The sequence below is a fragment of the Sorex fumeus genome, unplaced genomic scaffold (genome assembly GCF_029834395.1).
Source record: "Sorex fumeus unplaced genomic scaffold, SorFum_2.1 ptg000150l, whole genome shotgun sequence".
In the NCBI taxonomy this organism is placed as follows: Eukaryota; Metazoa; Chordata; class Mammalia; order Eulipotyphla; family Soricidae; genus Sorex; species Sorex fumeus.
The window spans coordinates 236,628-262,625 of NW_026606207.1; the positions used below are offsets into that span (position 1 = coordinate 236,628).

Consider the following 25,998-nt stretch of genomic DNA (forward strand, 5'->3'; position numbering starts at 1 on the left):
CGTCACTTCAGTGGAAGCTCCCGAAGGTGACTGGGGGCTGCGACCTCCCCAACAACGGGGGCCTGAGGAGGCCCAGCCCGCCCCGTGCAAGTCCCCCCACCCCCAGCGATGTCTGGCCCATAGCTGCCCCCGCAGGCCCTGGGCTGGGGTGAGCGGAGCTGGACCCAGCAGGGGCTGGTCACCACCATAGGAAACGAGGGTTTGCATCTCGCCCTCGACCCTCCTGACTGCTTCCTCGTCCTGGGGCCGCCGGGCACCCTCTGAGCGCGGGCAGCGGGTAGTGGCCGGGGCTGACCGTCCTCTCCGCAGGTGCCGGCATGTCGGTGAGGCTGCGCTTCCTGTCCCCGGGGGACGCGGGCGCCGTGGGCGTCGTGGGCCGCAGCGCCTCCTTCGCCGGCTTCAGCAGCGCCCAGAGCCGGAGGATCGCGTGAGTGCCACCCTGTGTCCCTGCGGACGCGACCCCACGGGGACCCCGCGGTTCAGGCGCCTGTAGTGAGTGTGTGCCATGTACACATGTCTGTGTGTGCACGTGTGTATGAGTGCATGAGTGCATGTGGGCATGAGCGTGTGTGTGTGTGTGTGTGTGTGAACATGTGTACATGAATGTTTGGGCATAGGTATATGTGTCAAAATGTGTGTGTGTGTGTCTGTGTGTGCTCATTCACGGGTGGTGGTTCTGTGTGCGTGTCCACAGGTGGAGGAGTGCATACGTGTATGTACATGTGTGGGTGCATGAGTCTGTGTGTGCACGCATTCTGGTTGCATGGGTACGTGTGGGTGTGTGTCTACATGTGCATATGACTCGTGTGAATTTTGGAGGTGTATGTCCATGTATGCCTCTACGTAGCAAGTGCATTTGTGTGGCGTATTTCCGGGTGTGCATTGTATGCATGTGTTCGTGTGTGTATACACCTTTGTGCACGTGCACGTGAGATATGAACACGTGTGTGTGCACATGTAAGTGTACGTGTGTGATTATGTGTCTGTGAGTGTTTCTGTCCACAGTGTGTGTGTGTGTGCCAGTGACTCTGCATCTGGGCATGTGTGTGTGACAGATACTCTGTGTGGGCAGAACCTGCAAAGGCCCTGAGGCCTGCGTTCGCCGTCGCGCAGGCTCTGATCCCAGAATTCTGTCTGCCTGACTCGACTTCAGGAACGCTGAGGCCAGAGAGGTGAGGTCACTCGGCCCAGGGCACACAGGAAGATCAGCCGACTTGGCGCTTAATTATTCCTCAGGGCGGGATGAGGATGGAATTCTTTCCTGTTTGGCAGAGCAGGAAGTGGAGCCTCATCTCCCAGCCCTGTGGCCGGGGGCAGGTGATGGCCCGTCTGAGTCTCCTCTGAGAAATGGGATCAGGACTGGCTGCTCCCCTGAGGCCGTGGGGTGCAATCCAGTGACGCTGAGCTGCTGCATGCCAGGCCAGTGGACGCTGGCCGAGCCGGTCCATACTGGCTGAGCAGGCACGTGGACGGTCTGCTGGGATGCTCACCAACAGTGCTCACCGCAGAGCAGGCTCTGAGCTCTGTGGACCCGCTGGCCCGGAGCTCACCGCTTGGCTGTGACTGAGTTCTGGCCAGTCACGTGTGTCTCCTCCGCGGCTGCTGCCCGGACAGACTCCAGTGTCCCAGCAGGGTACTCAGCTGGCCCGAGGGACCCCAACATGTGCCCCAAACAGAAACGAGGGGGGCGCAGGGCACAGCCAAGCGGGGCTGAATCAGGCTGTCAGGGAGTCAGTCAACACCCACTGCAGCCCTGGATTGCTTCCTGAGCCCCGGGGGTCTTGGCCCCAGCAGCCTGACTTTAGCCCAGCGGCCACCCCCGGCACACACACACACACACACACACACACACACACACACACACACGGCGTCTCTCCCCACGTTCTCCTTCCTTGGCCCCCTAAGCCCCCTCCCCTGTCTCCCCCCAGGCCTGGCTCCCCGCCCGGGCCAGGCAGGTTCCTCCAGTTCCTTCTGTGGACTCCAACCCCACGCGAAGGGCCCCCCTGAAGCCTGGCCCCTGTGGGCAGCCCCTGGCTGCTCAGTGCCCGGGAGGGTGCAGGGAGGAGTGGCCAGCGCAGCGTGGAGGACCCCAGCTTCCGGAATAGTATCAGATTTTGGATGGGGGCAGGTGCCGCCCCTTCTGCCCGCCTGGCAGACTCCGTGACTGTGACCATCAGTCACTCTCCACGGGTGACGCACTCTGCTGTCAGATGAGGGAACGGAAGCAGGGGCGTGGCCCCAGGAGGCGGGAGCCGAGGGAAGGGCGGTTGGGGTGCGGGGCGGGGGGCCCTTTCCCGAGGAGGGTCAGTGTGGGTCAGGGGGTCATCCTCAAGGATGGAAGGGGGGTTGTGGCTGGCAGTGAGGGGGTCTCTCCCAGGCCAGGAGTTCCGGGGGCCACTTGGCACCCCCAGAAACAGTCTCTCTCTGAACACACTGAACGCGCCTCCCACCCCCGCCCCCGGGTCGTTCTAGCACCCGGGATGGCACTGCCCGCCTCAGGAAACAGCCACCGTGCGAACAGCAAGGACCCCCCTGGGGAGGGTCAGAGCAGGAGAAACTGACCCATGAATGGAAAGAAATTTCAGCAAGTCCTAGATGAGGTGGGGCCAGTGCCCCAAGCCTGAGCTTCCAATTGGCTGCACTATGAGGAAAACACTCAGTAGGCACTCCATGTGTGCAGCCAGGAAGGCACACAGAAGGTGCTTCATCTATGCACTATGAGGCAGGCACACAGTAGGTGCTCTACCCACGCACCGTGAGGAAGGCACACAGTGGGTGCCCCATCCATGCACAATGAGGAAGGCACACAGTAGGTGCCCCATCCATGCACGGTGAGGAAGGCACACAGTGGGTGCCCCATCCATGCACAATGAGGAAGGCACACAGTAGGTGCCCCATCCATGCACGGTGAGGAAGGCACACAGTAGGTGCTCCATCCATGCACGGTGAGGAAGGCACACAGTAGGTGCTCCACCCATGCACGGTGAGGAAGGCATACAGTGGGTGCTCCATCCATGCACAATGAGGAAGGCACACAGTAGGTGCTCCACCCATGCACGGTGAGGAAGGCACACAGTAGGTGCTCCACCCACACACAGTGAGGAAGGCACACAGTAGGTGCTCCATCAATGCTGCAGAGAGGGGCTAAGTAGAAACGAGCCAAGCCATAGTTGTTATTTCTCAAATGAACCATTTATTGTTGTTGCTTTTGAATTTGGGGGCCCTACCTGGCAGTGCTCCGAGCTTAGTTCTGGCCCTGTGCTCCGGGCTGACTCTTGGTATGGCTCAGGGGACTCGGGGGGGTGGTGACGGGGACCAAAACTGGGTCGGCCGCTCCCAAGGCCAGCTCCTTGCCCGCCGACCCACCTCTGACCCACACCCTGGACCCACATTTCAGAGTCCCGCGCCCCCAGGGTCTGTATTTCTGAATCAGGATTTTAAGAGCCAGTGGGGCCCCTCGGAGAGCTCAGTACCCCCTTCCTGAGGGCGGGGGAGAAGCGGCCCTGGGCAACAGGAAGGACCCGGGGAGCTGCCCCCCTCAGGCCTCCGCCCGACCCCCAGGGTCTGGGTTCCTGCTGGCCAGCCTGGATTGGGTTTCAGCCTCACCAGGTAATTAATCCAACCAGGCTGACCCAGGCGCTGGCTGGGCAGACGGGCAGATCCCCGCTGGTCCCCTTTGTCCCACCCCATCCTGGCACTTGAGCCCCCCTCCCCCCACCCCAGCCCCCCCCTCCCCCCCTCCCCCGTGGAGAGGACTTTGAATCCACAGGGAGGAGTCTCGGGGGAGGGGAAGGCAGCAATGCCCTCCGGAGCAATGCCCAGGGAGCTGGGCAGCGGATGCCCTCCTCACCCTGCACATTCCGGGGTGTTACTTTTTTATGGGGGGGCGGGTCATACCTGGCAATGCCCAGAACTTACTCCTGACTCTGCACTCAGGAATTACTCCTGGCAGTGCTCAGGGGACCATATGAGGATCGAACCCAGGTGGGCCACATGCCAGGGAAACACCCTCCCCGCTGTGCTATTGCTCGACCGTTCTGGTCAAAGCTGGCAGCTGGCCCCACTCCCAGGGTTTACATGGACAGTTGCCCCCCCCCCCAGCCAGGACCCCCTTCCCTCGGAGGGGACCATACTGAGCCAGGAGTCTTGGGGTGTCGCCATCATCGTGGGCACCCAGAGAGGCTCTCAGGCATCCGTGGGCATCTGTGGGGGGGGGGACGGGAGAGGCACCTGGGGGCAGGTGCTGGGCGGAGGCAGTTACTGAGCCCCGTTTTCTCCAGAGAGAGGCAAGAGCAGGAGCAGTAGCACAAAAGGGAGGGCGTTTGCCTTGCAAGCAGCCGACCCAGGTTCGATTCCCAGCATCCCATAGGGTCCCCCGAGCACCGCCAGGTGGGATTCCTGAGTTCAGAGCCAGGAGGAACCCCCTGTGCATCGCTGGGTGGGACCCAAAAAGAAGAGAAAAAAAAGAGCAGAGAAGGAGAGGCCTCCTGCCAGCTGAGTGTGACCCTGGCAGGGGCGGGGCTGTTAAGTCCAGCCCTGCCCACCTGGAGCCCCCCCACTGGCAGGAATCACACCACCCGGCAGGGGCAGGGCAGCAGGGGACAGGCTCGGGGGTCCCGTCCGGCCCCACCCGACGTGACACGCGCCACCTCCGTGGGCACGGGGGCGGAGGCACGTGCCCGGGGAAGCAGCAGGTCTGGGCGCCAGGGGCTGTTGAATATTCGCCGACGCCTCCGCCCCCAGAGGCGGCTCCTGACCTGGCCGCGCTGACCCGGGCCTGACGCCAGACGCGGGTTTCACATCCCGCCCGCCCGGGAGCGTCTGTCGGGCGCGTCCACCTGGCAGAGCTGGACAAAGCTGGGCCTGGGAACGGGCAGGTGAGTGGGACTCCTGCAGTCCCCCGCTCCAAACACCTCCCCTGCCCCCGGTTCCCTGCCTGGCCCCTCCTGGTCCCTCCTGCTCTGAGACCCTCTGGGGCTGCTGCCCCCTCCCACCCAACATCTGCAGCCGCCGGAGATGCCGCGTCTGTGGAGGGCCCGTTCCAAAAGGTGGGTGACACCCCGGGGAGGGCGGAGGGAGACCCGCTGGGCTCGCAGAGTGACCGCGGAGTCACCGCAGTGGCCGGTGGGACATCGCCTTCACAGTGAGACTGTTTTGGGGGGGGCTCCCAGGACTGATGCCAGGACCTCGCCCTACGGAGGCTGATGCCCACCCCTGCACCCAGTAAGGACACCCCGGCCGGCCTTGCCCCTCCCCGCTCGTGTTCTGCCTTGGTTTCCCCGGCAGCAGTTTCTTTCTGGTCGTTTTGTTGTTTTGTTTGTTTGGGTCACACCCGGTGATGCTCAGGGCTTCTTCCTGGCTCTGCGCTTGGGAATCACTCCTGGCGGTGCTCGGGGGACCTTCGGGGGTGCCGGGGATCGAATCCAGCTGGCCTCGTGCCAGGCAAACACCCTCCCTGTTGTACCATCCTTCGGGACCCTCTTTCTGATCATTTTTTAAAGTATCTGAACCAGTGAAGGGCAGACACAGCCCCTGTGCCCGTGCCAGGCGCCTCTAAAGCCCTTTTTCTATTTATTAACCCACGCGACTCAGCCGTCCTTGCTCTGCTTCCCTGAGAGATGAGAACAGATAAGGCACAGAGAGGGTGAGCGACTTATCCCAGGTCACACAGCTTGCAGGCGGGCGAGCTGGAGAGAGCCCTGGCTTTTGGGTTTGGGGTCTGCACTTGTTATCTCCTGTCGTGTCCCCCCACGGCCACCCCCCTGGGGGCTGTTCAGGGGCATTGGTGACTGGGGTGCCCGCTGGACTCACTCACCAGTTGCTAGAACAGCCCCTGGCATATACAGTCAGGAAAACCTACGGCAGACTGAGCAATCGTTGTTCCTTTACAGATGGGGAAACTGAGGCCCCTGGGGCTGGGACAGGGAGGCAGTGGCTGACCAGGAGCTGGGGTCTGGCCCCCGCATGAACTCCTGGCCTCCTGGCTCAGCGAGGGCCCTCTGTGGCTCCAGGTTCCAGATCTTTCCTTGGTGCAGTGACACGGCCCCGGTGCCCGGGGTCCCCCTGCATCCAGGGGTCTGTATCCCTGGCCTGGTCTGTCCACAGCTGAGCACTTTGGCGGGAGGTGAGCAGCAGGGGGCCGAGTCCCTGCCTGCAGGCTGGCTGTGCGGGTTCTGGGGCTCTTCTCCCTGGGTGCCCCCAGCCCAGTTCCCAAAGGCAGGCGGGACCCCCACTCCCAGCCTCTCTGCCTCTCCGTGGGTCCCCCCCCCCGCTTCCTGGTGCCCACCCGGCCCCGTCCTCTGTCCCCTTACGTGATGCGGCCATCTTGGGAGCACCTTTGTCCTGCTCTCCCGTGGGATCTCGCTGAAACGCTGTCCACAGCCGGCCCCCTGCTTGGAACCAGTGTTGTGCTTCCGGGTCACCCCCTAAGGCTGGGGGTGGGGGAAGGACCGGGCAGCCGTAACTGTCAGAGAAGCAAACACTTATTAGGCGCCTACGGTATGCTCCACAGTGCCACAGGCCGGACCTAGTCTCTAAACAGAGCCCCAAGCTCCAGTGCTCCCGTGTGACAGCTGAGGACGGAGCAGAGAGCGAGTCCCATGTGCCCAGGACGGCAGATGGGCCTCAGAAGGAGGCTCAGGGAAGAGCCTCGCGGGCTGACACAGAACCCTCCCCAAGTGCAGGGGCCTGAGAAGAGGCACCCCCCCCCCCCCCCGTCCGTCCTGAGCCAGCTCTCCTGGCACCTTTACGCCGAGGAGCTTAAATGCAGTGGGGACAAACAGAAACGTGGGCTCGTGGAACTCACACCACAGTAGCATGTGTGAGCTGCAGGCATGGTTCGATCCAGGAACTCACTGCATATGGAGTTGACCAGTCCCCGTCTGTTCCTCTTCGCATTGGCTGCAGATTCCTGTGAGGGGACAAGGAGGAGGTGGCTGGGAGTTGCAGGAGGAGGTTCCTGGGGAAACTGGGGCCAAGAATCCTTCCCGTGAATCCAGAACCTGGAAAGGAAGTGGCTCGTTCCTGTCCCTGGATCAGAGCACGGAACAGAGCAAGGACATGGGCTAGCCTGGGAACAACTGAGTACATGTGTGTGTAAATATATGATATATGTGAGTGTGTGAAAGTGTGAGAGTGAGTCTGGGTGTGGGAGTATATGAGTGTGTGTGTGTGTGTGTGTGTGTGAGAGAGAGAGAGAGAGAGAGAGAGAGAGACTGGTGTATTGGTGCATGAGTACATTGGGAGCGTGTGGTTATTTGTGTGTCTGCGTATGAGTTTGAGAATAAACGAGTATGGGGGAGTCGTGTGTGAATGTGGATATGTGGGTGTGGATATGTGAGTGTGTATTTGTGTGAGTGTGTTAGCATGTGTGAGTGTATTTGAACATCTGGGGGTGTATGTGAGTGTATGTGAACATGTGTGTGTGAGTGTACTTAAGCATCTGGGGGTGTACATGAGTGTGTGTGTGTGTGAGTGTGAGTGTATCTGAGCGTATGGGGGTGTGAGTGTGTGTGTGTATCTGAGTATCTGAGGGTGTATGTGAGTGTGTGAGTGAGTGTGTGAGTGTATTTGAGCATCTGGGGGTGTATGTGAGTGTGTGTGTGAGTGTGTGTGCGTGTACCTGAGCGTCTGGGGGTATGAGTGCGTGAGCTTACTGTAAGCACCTGTGTGTGACAGTCAATCGCCCCCTCCGGTCCCCGTGTGGAGGTGCCCAGAGAGATGGAGGAGGGTCCGGGGGCCAGGCTGTGGTCCTGTCAGGGCTGACCATGCACTGTTTGGCCCCCTAGGGGGCTCCGGCGTGTCCAGGGCCTGGGCGGGCCGAGCTGCCCGCTGGCTGACGGTCTTCCCTGGTCACTGCATGTCTGAGGGGATTCTCCCTCCAATCTTCCACCCGAGCCCTGCGCGTACAGAGGAGGAAACCGAATCCCCAGAAGTCTCAGTAACTTTCTGAGACTCACGTGGCTGAGGTGGACGCCACGAGCCTCTTGACCGTCAGGCACTGGCTGCTGCTCCCACACGCCCCCTGCCTTGAGCACTCGGTGCAGAGTCCGTTCTGAGCCTCTGTCTTGCTTGCAGGAACTCCGTGAGGGCGCGGGCGTCCGCCAAGCCGGCCAGGATGTACGGCACCCTGAGGAAGGGCCCCGTGTGCCCCGACCCCAGGCCCCAGCAGGTGAAGAAGATCTTCAAGGCACTGCGGAGAGGCCTCCAGTAAGACAGGCTCCTGCTGCCTTCACGGGGCTTTGCTCTCACTCTGGGCTGGCCGTTCCCACCCTGTGCCCTGCTGGGGGAGGGGGCGCTTACCTGCTGCGGGTCGCACGAGGTGCCCCGTGAGAGGCTTGTCTGGGGCCAGTGCACCCCCTCTTCTCCAGAACCCAGCCCCCAGGGAGAGGCAGATCTGGAAGACCGTGATGCTAGCTGGCCCAGAGAGGGCAAACCACTTTCCCAGGGCAGCCCAGCAAACACTAGAAGAGGGTGCCCTGGCCGGGACCCCAAGCTTCGAGTTATCTCCTGTCTACCCTCGATGGGCTGGAAAGTATAGTGGGAATAGTCCTGGGGGTGCCCAGCCCCCTTCTCTGGACTTCCCAGGGTGGGTCCCCAGGTTCACTGGTCATGGGGCCCATCACTCAGGGCCCTTCAGGCTGCAGTGACACCCAAGCCCACGGGAACCCACACCTCTGTGGGGGCTGCTTTGTTTATCTCTGCACTGGCCGCTGGGGGTCCCGGGGAATCACCAAGAGGTCCCCCACGGGGCTGGAGCGATAGCACAACGGGTAGGGCGTTTGCCTTGCATGTGGCCGACCTGGGATCCACTCGCAGCATCCCATATAGTCCCCTGAGCACTGCCAGGAGTGATTCCTGAGTGCAGAGCCAGGAGTAACCCCTGTGCATGGCCGGGTGTGACCCAAAAAGAAAAAAAAAAGAGGTCCCAAGAGGTCCCTCACATTGCCAGGCCTCACTGCAGCTCTTGTGCGTGAGGGCTGGGCTGGTGCAGGGGGCCGGGCGCACGCCCCTCGCCGCTCGCACCCCTCCCTTGAGTCCTCCAAGTCTCCGTGCTCCCTCCCCGCAGGGAGCACCTTTGTGCCCAGCAGGCGGAACTGGATTACCTGTCGGGCTGCCACAGTAACACACACAGGAACTCCCGGCTGGTGAGTGTCTGCCTGGCGCGGCCAGGCTCCAACTTCTTGGGCTGAGGGCGGGGCGGCACAGCGGGAAGGGCAGTGACCTGGGTTCCATCCTCAGCAGCACACAGGGTCCCCTGAGCACTGTTGGGAGTGAAGTCGAGCACTGAGCCAGGAATGAGTCCTGAGCCCCGCCGGGTGGGACCCCAAATCAAAAAGCCTAAACAACAACCCCCTCCCCAAACAAATACAAACCCTCCCTCACTCTCGTCGGCTCCTGGCACGGAGGCTCCGTCTCAGAATTTGATGGGGGTAGAGCCGGAGATCGAACCCAGGTCGTCGAAGCTTCCCTGCCACGGAGCCCAGCCCGGGCCCGGGAACAGGCTTCATTCAGGACGGAATCTAGCTGAATCTGTCCCACAGGCTGGTCGGGGCGTCTTCCCCTAAGACCCATACATCTCCTCCCGACCCCAGATATTCAGACTTCTGGCCCCCAGCAGACCTTTATCCTTGGTTCTAGAAGTTACTGTCAGGAACAGACCTTTTCTTTCTCAGAGTGTCAGTCTTTTTGTATTTTTTCCTTTTTGGGTCACACCCGGCGATGTTCAGGGGTTACTCCTGGCTCTGCACTCAGGAATTACCCCTGGCGGTGCTCGGGGGACCCTATGGGATGATGGGAATCGAACCCGGGTTGGCCGTGTGCAAGGCAAACGTCCTCCCCGCTGTGCTATCACTCCAGCCCCTCAGAGTGTCAGTCTTGGGGTTGGAGCAACAGCACAGCGGATAGGGCGTTTGCCTTGCACGCGGCCAACCCGGGTTCGACTCCCAGCATCCCATAGGGTCCCCCAAGCACCGGCAGGAGTGATTCCTGAGTGCAGAGCCAGGAGGAACCCCTGAGCATCAGCTGGGTGTGACCCAAAAAGCAAAATAAATAAATAAATAAATAAAGAGTGTCAGTCTTGGAAGATTTCAGGCCACCAGCTTGATTGCCCTTGATTTTTTTCTTTTCTTTTTTTTTTTCTTCTTTTTGGTCACAGTTGTTAGGTCTTACTTCCTCCTGACTCTGCACTCAGGAATCACTCCTGGTGGGGCTCGGGGGACCGTATGGGATTCCGGGGCTTAAACCGGGTCAGCCCTACTGTTGTATTATCACTCTGACCCTCAGGTCACCCTGATTTTACAATGTCCCCCCCCCCGCAGTTGGTGGTTCATGAGGCGTGGAAGCGGGTTCTGGCGTGCTCAGTGCCCATCTCAGTGACCCCCACTCTGACCTCAGTCCAGCCAGCATGTTCCCCCACATCCACGGGCTGGGGGGCTTCCTGCTATGTGGGGCGTCTTTGGTCTGTCCTGAGCCCTGGAAAACTCAACCTGCTCTGAGCTTTGGTCACCCATCAGAGAGCCAGAGAGCATTTAAATTTTTTAATTTAATTTTATTTTTACTGTGTTACTGTCTGGGGGCCACACCTGGCGGTGCTCAGGGCTTACTCCTGGCTCTGCTCTTGCACGCGGCCGACCTGGGTTCGATCCTCGGCATCCCATATGGTCCCTTGCCAAGCACTGCCAGGAGTGATTCCTGAGTGCAGAGCCAGGAGTAACCCCTTCGCATCACCGATGTGACCCAAAAAAGACAAAAGAAAAAAAAAGACTCAGAAACACAGGCTAGGGACGGGCACCCCAGACCCCAGGGACAGGGCACCCGGGACCCTCCTCCCAAGCCCCCGAGTGTATAACATCCCGGCTTGACTGAGGACGTAGCTGAAGGACCAATGAATCTTTGCATCCAGTAAGCATCGTCACCTCTGGACCTGGCCTCAACAGAGCAGAGAGAGAGCTGGGCAGGGAGGGAAAGGCAGCACCCAACCTCCTGTGCCAGCCCTGGGCATGGCCAGCTCAGCCTGGACAGCAGGCAGAGGCCCCGTCCCTGTCCCACTCCCCGAAGGCTCCTGCTTGCCCTAGGGTGGACGAGTGACCGAGGTGCAGAGTCTCAGCTGTTCTATTTTGCAGAAGGGCACACTGAGGCCAGGGCCGGGCGGAAATGGCCCAGGGGCCACCTGGTGAGACAGAGACGGGTCCCACCCCTTGGAGACCTTGCTGCGTGGTCTCTCCTTCCAAGGCTTGGGGACGCCTGTTTCTTTCCTTGACGGGGCTTTAAGTTCCTTCACTGGGACACGGTCAGCGGCAGAGTGCAGCCTAGTACTGACCTCCCCGGCGCCAGGGTCACGCAACCACCAGGGTGGGGCCTCCCTCCCCCCCAATGTTCCCTCTGGCTCCTTGTACGATGTCCCCCCCCCCCCAAAGGCTTACCTCTGGCGCCCCCTGGTGCCCGGCACGGGGACTGCGCCACTCCGGAAGCGCTGAACTGGGGGTGCTGGTTCCCCGCAGGGAGGCTGAGTCCCCTGGCCGGGACACACAGCCGGGAGCGAGGGTCCGGCGTCCAACCAGGTGCTGCTGCTGACCGCGCTCCCCGTCGGCCAGGACCAGTCTGGGCCCAGGGCAGTCTCGGGGGAGGCGCTGGCTCAGGCCTGCTGGGCTGGGGGCTCCTGCGGTCACCCCGACACTTCCTCCCGTCTTCTCGCCCTGCAGGCTTTCTATTATGACCTGGACAAGGTGAGTGGACGGTCGGCGCACAGGTAAGGGGGCTGCGGTAGGCATGTCCTTCTGGTTGCCCCTTCCTCCCGGAGGAACACTTGGGTTTCCGGCCCATTTTGCAAATGGAGGCTCCACGATGAGACCCCTGTTTTGGGGGTAGGGAGGGGCTGCCCTGGGATTGAGTCCAGTGCTCAGTGACGGGTTGCTGAGACAGGGGCGGGACATGGGAGTGGCGGTGCAGGTGGGTGTGACAGTGCTTCTGGGCACGGCCAGTGCGATGGGCGTGGCTGTGAAGTGGGCGTGGCTATGCCGTGGGCGTGGCTATGCTATGGGCGTGAATGCGTGCGGCAGTTCGAGTAGGCGGGGCTGTTGCTGGTGGGCGTGGCTACGTGTTGGGTGTGGCCACATCGTGGGCGTGGCTATACAGTGGGCGTGGAACCTGGGCCAGAGTGGATGGGCGTGGCAGTGTGGGCAGGCGTGGCTGTTGCTGGTGGGCGTGGCCGATCCGGCCACCTAGCCAGCAGCTGGTCTCTGTTTCCGAGAAGCAAACCCGCGCCGTGGACAGGCACATCCGGAAGATGGAGTTTCACATCAGCAAGGTGGGCCTGGGTGCGTCGCCGTGGGCGGGGGGTTCTGGTGCCGGGACGACGACCAGGATGGCAGGGCTGGTGGTGGGTGCTGTGCCAGGCTCAGTTTGGACCAAAGTCCTCAGGTGCCGGCTGTGCAGACGGGAGGGCAGCGGCCCAGAGAGGGTTGAGGCTGGCCCCGGATCGCACAGCAGGTCCCTTCAGATCCGGGTCCGTGAACTCTCCCATCTGCTTCTCGGTCCCCCGTTGCGGGGTGCGGGTGCGGGGTGCGGGGAGCAGCGGCAGGTACCGACAGACCCTCCTGCCCGTTCTGGGGGCGCAGGCAGGGCGACTCCGAGCACAGACAGTGTGGCCGCGGCCCCGCGGGCCTGGGGCTGGGTGGGTGCAGACTCAGCTCCCGCGAGCAGGCCCCTCGCGACGACTGAGCGTCCGCCGGGTGCCCGCTGCAGGTGGACGAGCTCTACGAAGGCTACTGCGTCCAGTGCCGCCTGCGGGCCGGAGCCGCCAACATGCAGCGCGCCTTCTCGGGGGGCCCGGCCAGCCGCGCGTCCCGGGACAGCCTGCAGGAGCTGGGGCGTAGCCTGCAGGAGTGCGCCGAGGTGCGTGCGTGCGTGTGTGTTTGTGTGTGTGTGTGTGTGTGTGTGTGCATGTGATGGCCTGCAGGAGTGCACAGAGGTGTGTGCGTGTCTGGTGTGTGTCTGGTGTGTGTCTGGTGTGTGTCTCTGTGTGTGTCTCTGTGTGACAGCCTGCAGAGATGTGCTGAGATATGTGCATGTGTGTGTGTGTGTGTGTGCATGTGACAGGCTGCAGGAGTGCACCAAGGTGCATGTGTGTCTGGTGTGTGTGTGTGTCTGGTGTGTGTGTGTGTGTGTCTGTGTGTGACAGCCTGCAGAGATGTGCCGAGATATGTGCATGTGTGTGTGTCTGTGTATCTGTGTGTCTGTGTGTGTGCATGTGACAGGCTGTAGGAGTGCACCAAGGTGCCTGTGTGTCTGGTGTGTGTCTGTGTGTGTGCGCCTGTGTGTGACAGTCTGCAGAGATGTGTTCAGATATGTGCATGTGCGTGTGTGTGCCTGTGTGTGTGTCTGTGTGCGTGCCTGTGTGTGTGTCTGTGTGTGTGTCTGTGTGTGACAGCCACAGGAGGGGAAGGAGGGAGACTGTGCCGTCTGCAGCCTCTGTGGTGCTGACCCCTTGTGGCCCTTGCAGGACATGTGGCTCATCGAGGGAGCCCTGGAGGTGCACCTGGGCGAGTTCCACATCCGGATGAAAGGTGACAGGAGCGGGAGGCCGGGACTCCACCGGCCCTGGGTCAGGAAGATCCCAGCCCCATGCAGGTCTGGTGTGACCTGTGACCTCAGGCCAGTCCTGCCCCCGTGAATTGGCTGTGAGGTCCTGGCCTGACCACTGTCCCTCGTGACGGCTTCCCCTCCCCCTCACGCTATCCCCACGGGCAGAGGGGCCCCCACTGAGGTCTGGGTCCTGGGGGGAGCAGGAGGCAGCGGGGAGCTGGCTTGTCTCTGTTCCAGGCCTGGTGGGCTACGCGCGCCTCTGTCCCGGAGACCAGTACGAGGTAGGGTCTCCGCAGCTCGGCCCCGGGGCCGGGTGGTCGGGGTGGGGAGCGGCCGGGAACCAGGGTCCTGGGGGAAGGGCGCCTCGCTGGCCGCCTGAACGCCCGCCTGGCCCGCAGGTGCTCATGCGCCTGGGCCGCCAGCGCTGGAAGCTGAGGGGCCGGATCGAGTCTGACGACAGCCAGACCTGGGACGAGGAGGACAAGGCTTTCACCCCGACCCTGCACGACAACCTGGAGATCAAGGTGCGTGGGGAGGGGCGGGGCCACGGCTGGGTGGGCGGGGCCTGCGAGGGGCGTGACCAGGACAGCAGCAGAAGCACTTGGGGGCGGGGCCTAAAGGGGCTAAGGGGCGGGGCCACAGAGGGCGTGGTCTGGGAGGGCGGGGCCGAGGCGCTGGGCCCCACCCTCTTCTGCACCCCTTTGAAGGTGACGGAGCTGCGGGGCCTGAGTTCCCTGGCTGTGGGTGCTGTGACCTGCGACATCACCGACTTCTTCACGACCAGGCCGCAGGTCATCGTGGTGGACATCACCGAGCTGGGCACCATCAAGCTCCAGCTGGAGGTGTTGTGGAAGTGAGTGGGGCGCGTCCCGGCTGCCTGCAAGGGGACAGACTGTCCTCCCGCTTTCCCCTGCGCCTCTGGGACCTGATAGTACTGAGCACCAACCACGGGCACCTCCCTGGTCATCCCCGGGGTCCCGGGACGGCCGGAGTGAGGGGGCCCCGTGGCCTTTTCCCACTGAGACTGTTTTCCCTTTCCGGTGTGTGTGTGTGTGCGTGTTTGCGTGCGTGTGTGTGCATGTGTGTGTTCATGTGCGTGTGTGTGCATGTGTGTGTTCATGTGCGTGTGTGTGTGCATGTGCTCTGTCCCCCAAGAGCTGCAGGCATTTGGCGAGTGGCCGGGCCTGGCCCTGGTCCCTTGTGCCATGTCAGGTCCCAAGCTTTGTCTCCTAGGTTGGGCATTGCAGGGGGCTGGGCCTTCCCAGAGGGCCTGAGCCAGGGGTCCCCACCTGCCTGTAACTGAGATGGACACACAGTCCTGTCTCGGCATTAAGCTCCTGTCCCCGGCCAGATGGTGTCACTCACGAGTGTGAGGGCCCTTCACTGCCTCCCATCATCAGGCTGGTGGGCGGGGCTAGGTGGGCGCCACAGACCCACTGGACCCTTGTCCCTGGCCCTGTCTCAGCCCAGCCTGAGGGTGCCAGGCACAGGGAGCTGTCCTCATCCCTGACCCATCAGCACTGGCCAGGCGCGGTCCAGGCATGGGGTCCCACTGGCCCCAGACCCACGGGGCCGAGCTGGTGGGTGTCTGACCTCTGTGAACAAGCTACTTTTCCAGCCCAGAGATGGTTTTGTGGGACTCCTCCCGCACCCAAAGTGCTCGGCGAAGCCTGTTGTTCTTGGTACCCTGAGGACAGCAAGCAAAGCCCCCTGGGCTGACCCCTGTGCCCTCCCCACCCCCCACAGTCCACTGGATGCCGCCGACAGCTGCCTGGGAACCCCCAGCCCAGCGAGCAAGTCCTCCTTGGGTGGCAGAAAGGGGTCTCTGTACAACTGGACGCCCCCCAGCACCCCCAGTTTCCGGGAGAGGTACTACCTGGTGAGTGCACCCTTGGGGGCTGTTAGACCAGGGTGACCTCCGGGCCGGGCCCTGTGGCTCCTCCAGAGGGAGCAACTTTGGGTTCATCCCCTGCACTGTGGTTGGTGGGGGCTGGCCTGTCTTTTCTTCCTCATGCTGCCCCTCCTGCGTGTCCTGGGGGTGTCTGCAGGAGGTGCTGGTCCTGCTTGGCCCCCTGAGGGGCCGCTCTCGGGCCCTTGGACCCTCTCACTGCCCAGACCCCGGAGCTTTGTTCTGTGGCAATGAGATGTCCGCCCAGCAGAGGGCGCTCTCCCACAGGCCTGAGGCCCCCCTCCCACCTTTGCGTGCGTGAGCCCTGGGGAGCTGGGGATTGGGTTGTGCCTCTTCTCGTGGTGGTCGCTGCACTCACCAAAAGTCACCTCCTGTGTTCATTTTTTTTCTGGGGGGTGGGCACCCTTAGCTGTGCTCAGAACTTACCCCGGTTCTGTGTGCAGGGATCCCCCACTTCTTTTTTTTTATTGTGGGTTAGTGGTGGAATTCTTTCTTTTTTTAATTTTTAAAAATTGTTTTAATGAGGGGCTGGAGCGATAGCACAGAGGGTAGGGCGTTTGTCTTGCACACAGCTGACCCGGGTTCGATTCCCAGCATCCCATAGGGTCCCCTGAGCACTGCCAGGAGTAACTCCTGAGTGCAGAGCCAGGAGGAACCCCTGTGCATCGCCAGGTGTGACCCAAAAAGTAAAAAAAAATTGTTTTAATGAGGGGCTGGAGTGATAGCACAGCGGGGAGGGCGTTTGTCTTGCACACAGCTGACCCGGGTTCGATTCCCAGCATCCCATAGGGTCCCCTGAGCACTGCCAGGAGTAACTCCTGAGTGCAGAGCCAGGAGGAACCCCTGTGTATCGCCAGGTGTGACCCAAAAAGTAAAAAAAAAAAATTGTTTTAATGAGGGGCTGGAGTGATAGCACAGCGGGGAGGGCGTTTGTCTTGCATGCAGCTGGTCTGGGTTTGATTCCCAGCATCCCGCAGGATCCCCTGAGCACCGCCAGGAGTGATTCCTGAGTGCAGAGCCAGGAGTGACCCCTGAGCATTGCCGAGTGTGACCCAAAAAGAAAAATAAATTATTTTGATAGATCACTGTGAGATATACATTAGAGACTTACAGACTTTCAGATCCCCCTCTTCTTGAGGGACGGTGTACCATGCCAGAGATGGAATCTGAGTCGGCCAGGTGCAAGCCAGCGGCTTTCCCTAACGTCCCATCTTTCCCGCTGCCCCTGGCACCCATCTGTGGCTCTTACACTCACGTGTGTGATGCCAAAATCGCCTTTGGTGCCAGGATCATGGGCACACGGGCTGCCCCATCCTGCTCAGCACATGTGGGGCACTGGGGGTTTGAATTCATGACCACATGCTTTTAAGCCCTGTGCTCTTCCTCCAGGCCCGAGCTCATCTCCTTTTAGGGGATGGTCAGGAATTGTCCCAGGGACGTCTCCTTCTAGGTGAGGGGGCGTTTGGGATAAGGGGTTTAAAGACCAGAGACAAAAATCAGAAGGTTGAGTTGAGCCCAGGGGAAGGGTGACAACGTAACAGTGCAGAGCTCCTGTCCCCTCTACACCCAGGCTAGCTTGGAGAGATCTTTTTCCTTGTCTGGCCCTGGTGGGTCCCATTGTACTCTGCTGTAAAAAAAAAAAAAGTCATCTCTGGCAGAGTCTGTGGAGTTAGGTCAGGGTTCGAATTCTCCTTGCACTTCTTGATGCTGTGTGACTTTAGGCAAGTCACTCAGCCTCTCTGGGCTTCCATCTCTGTATCGGAGAAAGGAGACTAATGGCTCTCTGCCCTGGTGGATTCTGAGGGGTTGGGACACAGCTTCTGCCCAAGTCCACTGCCCTTTCAACTGCACCCGAGCACCTGCCCGGGCTGCCCTGAAATCCCAGGCCCTGAGGAAGGAGTCGCTGGAGGTGGGTGGCCGAGGCCGGGGCTCTGGGCGCCACTGGCTGATGCTGGGCCTCCGCCCCCCTCCAGTCTGTCCTGCCGCCACTGCTGCCGCTGCCAGCCATGCCCAGGGCCACGTCCCTCCTCAGCTACCCGTCGGACGGAGACCTCGGCCCAGCGAGCCAGGGGCCGCCCGAGATGGGTTCCTTCAGCTCCGAGGACCCCCGGGACACAGAGACCAGCACATCGGCATCCACCCTGGACGTGGGCTTCCTGCCCTCAGCCATCGGCCCCGACCCCCCCGTCGAAGAGGGGCCCCTGGACAGGCCCCCAGCCCCGGGTCTCCTGCCGGACATCGGTGACCTGGCCGGGTGCTCCTGGACACAACAGCCTGGCTGGAGGATGCTGGACGCCGAGAGCCCCCCGCTCCATGACCACCCCGACCTGGGGAGCGGCCACGAGGACGCAGAAATGGGGGACGGAGAGGACGGGCCGGGGGCGGCCCTCGAGGGGCCCCTGCAGGAGGTCCTGGACTTGCTGGGGTCCATGGAGCCCGCCCCGCCCCCACTCCGGGAGCTGCAGAAGCAGGTTCTCGGCTTCCGGGAGCGGCTGAAGGTAGGTCCGGGCCCGGGTGGGCAGCGCCCCCACTTTGCCGATGGTGCGGGCAGCCTGCCCTTAGCCCCGGGGGACCCCAGGGGACCTCAGTTTGCTCATCTGTCCGGTGGGGTCAGCAGTGGCTGGCGCTGGGCGGAGAGAAAGACCACCAGGGGAAGTCGAGGCGCGGCCCATCTGCTCCCCGCCAGGCCAGAACTGGGGTCCGGCTCGAGGCCTCTGACCCGTGTGGGAATACGGGGAAGCTGCCGCACCTTGACGGACCCCCAGAGTCAGAGCTGGCAGAGCGAGAGGTCACACGCGCCCCACAGGACCTTCCAGAGAGGGCAGCCTAGGCCGTTCTTGGGGGGATGATTAGTTTGGGGCTTGGAGAAACTGAAATGCAGGTGAAATCACGCAGAGCCGCCAGCAGCTCCCGGCACGCTAGTTCAGCCACGCCGCCACCGTGTGTGCGCGGGGCGTGGGGGGTGTGCGGCTCAGTGGGAGAGCTCCTGGGGTGACCCCGCACGGCCAGGCGTGGCCTCACGACAATAAAAACAGAACAAAACTGCTTTTGGCTTTTTCTTCTCGCTCGACCCCAGGAGGACGTTCCCACCTAGCACTGGCGAGAGGCAGGTGAAATTGTCATTTTCGACCCAGAGACTTAAGATCGTCACTGTCGGGCGTGGCTCTGGGCTTTAACAACGACCTGTCCAAAACCTTCAAGAGAAACGTCTAAGCAACATGGGGCCTGTTTTGATGGGACAATAGGGAGGGCGCTTGCACGCGGCCCACCCGGGGTTCGACCCCCGGCATCCCATACAGCCCCTGGAGCACTGCCAGGAGTGATTCCTGAGTGCAGAGCCAGGAGTAACCCCTGTGCACTACACACACACACACAGACACACAGACACACAGACACACACACAGACACACACACAGACACACAGACACACACAGACACACACTCACACAGACACACACACAGACACACACAGATACACACACAAAGACACACACATGCACACACACAGACACACACGCACACACACACACACAGAGCAAATAAATACCTCGCTTTACCGAGGGATGGAGTCTGGATTCGCACACACCCGGCCTCACTTCCCCTCTAAAGAGGTCGTTGCGTGCATGATTCTGTCTCTGCCCGTTCTCCGACTGGCTCAGCGCAGGCTGCTCCCCGACCCGCCTCGTGGGCAGGGGCTTAGGGGGATCCCCCTCCTCACCCTCGCCGCTCAAGAATGCTGCTGGCCTGTCCATCAGGTCATGGCCTTCCACTGCCCACTGTTGGTCTGCTGTTTGGGGGCCAGAAGCGCAGGGTCCGGCTCGAGTGAATGTTTGTCCTGTTAGAGAGGCTGAGCCTGAGGCCGGTGGCCAAATGCTGGGTCACAGCAGCAGTGACGGGACAGTGCCGAGCCTCTAGGTGGCCCCACGACTTTTCCCCACCCACACGAGGTTGCAGTGGGACTCTGGGCCACACATCACCCACAGTCACATTCCCAGGTGGGAACACACCGCCCTTTTTTTGTTTTGCTTTGTTTGGTTTTGTTGCTTTTGAGGTCACACCTGGCGATGCTGCGGGGTTCCTCCTGGCTCTGCACTCAGGAATGACTCCTGGTGGTGCTTGGGGGACCCTATGGGAGGCCGGGGATCGAACCCGGGTTGGCCACGTGCAAGGCAAATGCCCTCCCCGCTGTGTTATCACTCTGGCCCCGAACACGCTGACTTTGACTGTTGCGCCCAGTGGTCCCGGGGCCTTGGTGGTTCCGCTGGGAAGGGTTAAGTGCAGCGACCAAGTGGCCAGTGGACTTGAAGTCCACCCCGGGCAGGTGACCCCTGGGGAAGGGCCCCACCGAGGGCTCACTCCCTGCTCCCAGGACAGACGTGATTACACTGGTCTTCCAGCTCTGTCTCCTCCAGGCGCCCCTGTCCCTGCCGTGGCTGTGTGGGGGTTTGGGGAGTGCTGGCCCCCCTCACTTGGGGGGCTGCCTTGGGCTCAGGTGTGGCCTCGCCCGCAGCCCCGCGTGGCCGGTCCGGAGCGCGCCTCGACCGAGAGCCTGGTGGAATGCATCCTGGAGAGCTTTGCCTTCCTCCACGCAGACCTGGCCCTGCTCGGGGATCCCCGGTGAGTGCGCCCCTCTCCATGCCAGCCTGGCGGGGAGCGTCCCGGGGATGGGACTAGGGCCCCGTCACAGCCCAAGCCCAGAACTTTCTCTCCCCACCACCCCCTCTTCCGGGGATTTGGGCCGACCCCCGCCCCCCCCCCCCCCACCCCGGCCAGTCCCGGGGAAGGAGCGTCTCTGGCCCAGAGGGAGCCGGACGGCTCACAGGCTCGCTCGATTCTCCGGACTCAGAAAGGACAGGACCCCAACCCCAGCGCCGTCGCCGAGTGCATGCAGGGAGCTCCCGGCCAGCACCCCCGAGCTGGACACGCTGCTCGAGGTCCACCTGCAAGTGTGCAAGGATCTGCTGCAGGTCGGAGAGGGGGCGCTGAGGGAAGGACAGTGGGCAGGGCGCGTTGGTCCCGGCACCCCGCACGGTCCCCTGGGCCCCGCCAGGAGCGACCCCCAAATGCAGCATCAGGAGGAAGCCCTGAGCACTGCCAGGTGTGTCCCCACCAAGAGTGGGGATATGCAGACCCCACCCAAAGAGCCAGTGAGGCTGAAGGGTTCCCGGGCGGGCCCCCGGGCCTGGGGGGCTGTCGCTGGAGCTCGGAGCTGCTGCATCCTGGGGAAAACCAAGGCGGCAGTGGGTCCCCTCCGGCCGTGGCGCCAACAGACAGGCGGAGTGGCCCAGATCTGAGACGGTTCAGGGGTGGGCTTCAGGTATAGCTGGATCCAGGCTCAGGGGTCCTGACCGGTCCCTCCCCATCCCCTCTTTCCTGCCGGGTCCGTGCTCCTGTCAGCAGCACCCTGTCCCCCATCCCCTGGACAGTGGGGAAGGGCCCACCTCGGGCAGGTGCCCCGTGGAGGCGTGGGGGGCCCCGGGCCTGAGAGCTCCCTGCTGACCTGTTGCTGACCTGGCTGATCCCCAGAAACTGGCCTCCCCCAACCTGTCGAGGATAGTCCAAGAGTACCTGCTGGAAGAGGCGGTCCAGCAGAAGCAGGTCCTGGAGACGCTGTCCGGGCTGGACTTCCGGAAGGCCCGCCAGGCGACATCCATCGAAGAGAGTAAGTGCCCACCCGCACGTGGGGCTGGACATCGAAGCCCGGCTGGCCACAGCCCAGAGGGACCCCAGGGGACGGCAGGGGGGCTGCGGGGATGCTCTGCAGTCTGGCCTGTGTCTCGGGCCAAGGGGTCCCTGAGCCCGCCCTGGGCCTCCGCCTTGGGGGTCCCCCCAAGGCCCCTGTCCTGTGCTCCAACGGATGGGACTGGGCCCTGGCACCAGCCTGCCCACAGGACAGGCAGGACACCCGGGTTGTGTGGGGGCCCGCGCAGGTGCGGGTCATCGGGGGGAGCCCCGGCTCCCTGGTCCGGTCACTGAGGCTGGGCTTTCAGTCCTCCCCCAGGCCACCCGGAGGAAGGGGTGTCTGAAGCTGTGGAGGGGCTGCACGGAGCGCGGCGGGGTCCTGGCCTGCCCCGCCCCCACGCTGCTCGGCCAGCTCAAGAGGACGTTCGTGCACAGGGTGCGCGGGAAGTACCCAGGACAGCTGGAAATAGGTACTCCGTCCCAGTGCTCACCTGGCTTTCGCGTCTCCCAGTGAGCCATAGCAGGGCCCTGGGGGCAGGGGCGGCTGCTGGGGACGTCTCTGGGGGAGGCCGCTCGTGTGGAGGGCGGTCACCTTCCCGACTAGTGGCGGCAACTCTGGGCCCTGCCACCCCGGGCCTCGTGCCTGCCCCCTGGATGATGGAGGACACGGAGACGCACCCCGAGGTGGCCCCCGGTGGGGCGGGAGGGAGAGAGCGCTTGCCCTCGTGCCACGGGCCTTGGGGGTGGGTGGGTGCCCGGCTGGCTCTCAGCAGTCCCCCTATCTCGCAGCGTGCCGCAGGCTGCTTGAGCAGGTGTTGAGCTGTGGGGGGCTGCTCCCCCGGGCCGGACTCCCCGAGGACCAGACCGTCACCTGGTTCCAGTTCCACGGTTACCTGCTGCGGCAGAGGGTGGCCGACCTGGAGAAGCACTTTGCCCAGCTCACCAAGGAAGGTAAGGGTGCTGCGCGACCCCTGTTCCGGGGGCAGTCGAGGCCTGTCCAGCTGGCCGGGCAGCGGGCAGGGATGGGAGGGGATGAGAGGCCGGCGGCGGCGCCCCTAGCCTTGGCCTCTCCTAGTGACGCTCGTGGAGGAGCTGCAGTGCGCCCGGCAGGCCAAGGCCCTCGGGAAGCTGAGGGGCAGACGGCTGGGCCGGCTCCAGCCCCTGCCCCAGACCCTGCGCGTCTGGGCGCTGCTCCAGTTGGACGGGCCCCCGCACACCTGCAGGAAGGCCAGCGCCCGCCTGGCCAGCGCTGCACGACACAGGAGCTTCCGGGAGAAGGTAGCGTTGCGGGGGGCCCGGGTGTGGAGGGTGGCGGGTGAGGTGGGTGAGGTGCTCTCTCCTGGAAAGTGCAGCGTGGGGGGGGGGGTCAGGCTATAGCTGTAGGGGTCCTCAGCGTGGCACGCCCTGCGGGCCCCCACCCCCCCAGCCCCATGTCCGAGGCATCTCCAGCTCTCTCATCCCCGAGTCACGCAGAAGCTTCTCTCGAACGCTCTCATTTCCTGGCAAGGAACCCGTGTGCCAAGGGCTGCCCCGTCCGCCGGTTTAGCCAGAGTGACCCCCCCTGCCCAAGGCCACTTAAAGGTTTCCGAAACTTCCGTGACGAAGTGGGTGTTGCTGGGGTCACCCGCCTGCGCATCTGGGGGTGCTGAGTGCTGTGGGCATCGGCCTCGCCTCGTGGCTCACCTCTTAGGGGCCAAGGACAGACAGGTGTGGACAGAATGCAGGTAGCTGTCCCCCACACCCTCCGTGGTGGCCACCAGCTGCCCTCCCCCCGCCCCTGGCCTCACGATCGCCACTGTGGGTATCCCGGGTCTCTGAGTCAGTGCCTTGGCCCCGGCCCCCATATCGGCGCCCCAACCTTCTCACTGCTTCCGACTCGTCTCCTGTGGCACCCCGGGGAGCTAGGATCGCAGGGTTTCTCTCTTGGGCTGCCCAGATGTCCCAGGGGGCAATCAGAGGATGCCATGGCATGGGGCTGAACGCCTTGCACCCTGAACCCCTGCCCCTCACTTCCCTGTGACTCCTTGAGTCTGCCTGGAATAGTTACTGCCCTTTACTTTCAGAAAACCACCTTCATTTCGCCCGCCAGGCCCCTCACCCATGCCTGGACGGGTGGTAGATGTTTTTACCGTGGCAGAAACACCTTCAGATTCACTGCAGAGACCAGGGGCCGGGCTGGGGTGCAGGGTTCCGGCCTTCAGGCGGGCAGGCATCAGGCAGGTGAGGGCAGCGGGGTGCCAGCACCCAGGACAGACAGCAGGACACCCGGAGTCCCAGGGTCCCGCTCCGCCCAGGGGTCAGACAGTTCCAGCAGCAGGCAGACCCCCTTGAGAAACTCGACCCCACCTTCTCACGGTTAGGCCAGTTACATGCCTGCTAGGTCACCCATGAAAGCAGGGGTGTCCCCCCGACGAGACAGCTGAGGCAGGCAGGTGGGCCCAGGACCGAGACTGGACCTGGGAGGGCCCCGCCCCCCTGGATGCCTGCTCTGGGATCTGGTTCTCTGCGTGGAGGTGCTGGGATGTCTTGGCCAGCGATTCACAGAGACAGACACGGGGTGCGCCGAGTCCTGCTCTCGGGGCCTCATGCCCGTTTCCCCCAGGCCTTGCTCTTCTACACGGATGCCCTGGCCAGCGAAGACACGCGGCTGCAGCAGGCGGCCTGCATGGCGCTGCAGCACCTGGGGGTGAGCGTCCCCTCGCGGTGGCGGGGCGGGCGGGGCGGGCAGCTCCCCAGGGCCCCCTCTGAGCTTTTGGAGGCTACGGTCTGGGAGCCTGGGTTGAAAGTCTTCTAAATGCTCATATGAGGCAGCAAAAGCGAAATGAGAAATTTCTCATTTCTCAAATAAGAGAAATGCGGAAATGCCCCGCGATCTTCATGCTTATTGTGTCTGAGCACTTCAGAGTGGGCTCTCTATTCAGTAGTTACACTTTGTGGGGGAGGCCTGGCCCACACCTGGCGGTCCTTGGAGGCCCATGTGGTGCTGAGGACTGAACCAGGGCCGGCCACATGCAAGGTCAGCACCTCACCCGGGTCCTTTCTCTCCGGCCCCTGAATATAGCTCCCAAACAGCAATACGACCGTTTGTGGATCAGCCAGGGAGTGGGGGGAGGGGGCGTGTGGACGGAGGAGGGTCCTGAAGGGCCTTGCACCGTAGGGATGGAGCTTCATGGTTTTTTTTTTTTGCTCTTTGGGTTACACCCGGCGGTGTACAGGGGTTACTTCTGGCTCTGCACTCAGGAATTACTCCTGGCGTTGCTCAGGGGACCCTATGGGAATCGAACCCAGGTCAGCCACATGCAAGACCAACACCTTCCCCGCTGTGCTATCGCTCCAGCCCCGGGATGAAGCGTCTTTTCCCATCTTTCACTCGAATATCATGGCGCGCGTCTGTGAGAAAGCTCTGAAATCTAGACTGCCTGGCTCCTTAGCCAGGTTCATGTTCTTCAGGGAATGAATTACCGCATTTCCCAGACTTCCTCATACACGACCCCCACTTGGGTGCCTGATCTGCTTCCACCTGCCCCTGCGCCCGGAACTCTTGTTTAGAACAAATCCTTGTAGACCTGCAAGATGAAAAGAATCTGGCAGAGGCAGCCAGGGTGGATGAACACCCCCCTCCCGCCCCCTACCCCCTGGGGTTCCCTCTGGAGCAGCCATTAGAGGGGCAGGGTGCCTGGTGCCCTGGAAGCAGAACCAGACGGGCACCAGGCCCTGATGTGGGGGGTGGGGGTGGGCAGCAGGTCACACCACTCCAAGGGTGTCCACACACCCTCCCGCGCTGCCTGCTGACCTAGCCGGCCGCATCCACTACCAGGAGCTGAGTGCAGTTGTGATGTAGCTCTCGAGGGTGGGATTCAGGGTGCGTGTGCCCCTCATGGGCCTGGCCCCCTCTCCCCAGGCCGTCGAGAGCATTGAGCAGATCGCCAGCCTGTGCCTGTCGGAGCTGGAGGCCGTGCGCTCGGCGGCGCGGGAAGCCACGCTGTCCTTCGGTAAAGTCCCTGTCAGGCCCGGGGAGCACCGAGGCCTGGGCCCCACAGGAAGGTGGCGCTCGGTCCTCATTGGGGCCCATGTCCTTGCACCTGGCCAAGGCTAGTCGCCTTCCTGGAGGAGGCGGCAAGGCCGGGTTTGAACGACTATGGATTGGATGGGGGTTGCAGGGGTGGGAGGGTGTGCAGGACGGGGGCCAGGCAGGGCCTGAGTGCTCCCTCCCCATCCCTTCCCCTCCCCAGGGCCATCTGTGACTCACAAGCCGGGCAGGGGTCCCCAAGGGAACGCCATCAGCTGCCCCTTTTCCATTTCAGGGGAAAAAGGCCGCCTCGCGTTTGAGAAGATGGACCGACTTTGCTGGGAGCAGAGAGCAGCGGCCTTCAGCCAGGAGCCAGACGTTGAAATCACAGTATTTTAAGAAGCCTCGGTCGACACGCTCACCCCTGGCTTCTCTACATTGCCCGCTACCCAGCCATGACGGCTGGAGCAGGGGCACTGTGCCCCATCTGCATGGGCGGCGGGGCTCCTGCCCGAGCAAAGGGGCTTCTGGCACGGGGGGTGGGGGTTTCCGGCCTGCCCCTCGGACAGGCAGAGGCCTGGGGCAGGCTGCGGCGTGGGCAGCAAGTGAGGTCTGCACAAGGCAGCACGGGGGGCTGCACGCAGGCTGGGGTTCCGTGCCCCACGAGATGCCCTGAGCAGAGCCCAAGTAGCCCCCCGTCCGGACCGGGACCAGGGGGACAGGCCAGTTGGGCGACCCTGCTGAGCGCCTCAGGTGCAGTGAGCTGTCTTGGGGAACTGGGCAGTGGAGAGAAGGGGGTGCTGGCAGGGCCCGG

The 25,998-nt window shown here is 62.8% G+C and overlaps 1 protein-coding gene across 1 annotated transcript; it reads left to right on the plus strand.

Annotated features, from left to right (window-relative positions):
- The first annotated feature begins 317 nt into the window (after positions 1-317).
- On the plus strand, positions 318-25,583 carry RIPOR3 (RIPOR family member 3). Its single transcript, XM_056106942.1, has 22 exons — positions 318-427; positions 2,799-2,813; positions 8,077-8,208; positions 9,068-9,146; positions 11,703-11,726; positions 12,254-12,307; positions 12,745-12,894; positions 13,502-13,565; positions 13,822-13,865; positions 13,983-14,108; positions 14,292-14,437; positions 15,331-15,463; positions 17,467-17,991; positions 20,004-20,095; positions 20,301-20,460; positions 21,020-21,155; positions 21,484-21,645; positions 21,965-22,126; positions 22,251-22,453; positions 23,778-23,861; positions 25,077-25,167; positions 25,480-25,583. The coding sequence occupies exons 1-22, from the start codon at positions 318-320 to the stop codon at positions 25,581-25,583; spliced, it is 2,796 nt and encodes a 931-aa protein (XP_055962917.1).
- The last annotated feature ends 415 nt before the right edge of the window (positions 25,584-25,998 follow it).

Excerpts from the sequence above, each read along its gene's own strand:
- RIPOR3 (XM_056106942.1), top strand. The coding sequence starts at position 318 with ATGTCGGTGAGGCTGCGCTTCCTGTCCCCGGGGGACGCGGGCGCCGTG. Across the intron at positions 12,895-13,501 it reads GCCTGCAGGAGTGCGCCGAG|GACATGTGGCTCATCGAGGG; the intron begins GTGCGTGCGTGC and ends TGGCCCTTGCAG. Across the intron at positions 17,992-20,003 it reads GCTTCCGGGAGCGGCTGAAG|CCCCGCGTGGCCGGTCCGGA; the intron begins GTAGGTCCGGGC and ends CCTCGCCCGCAG.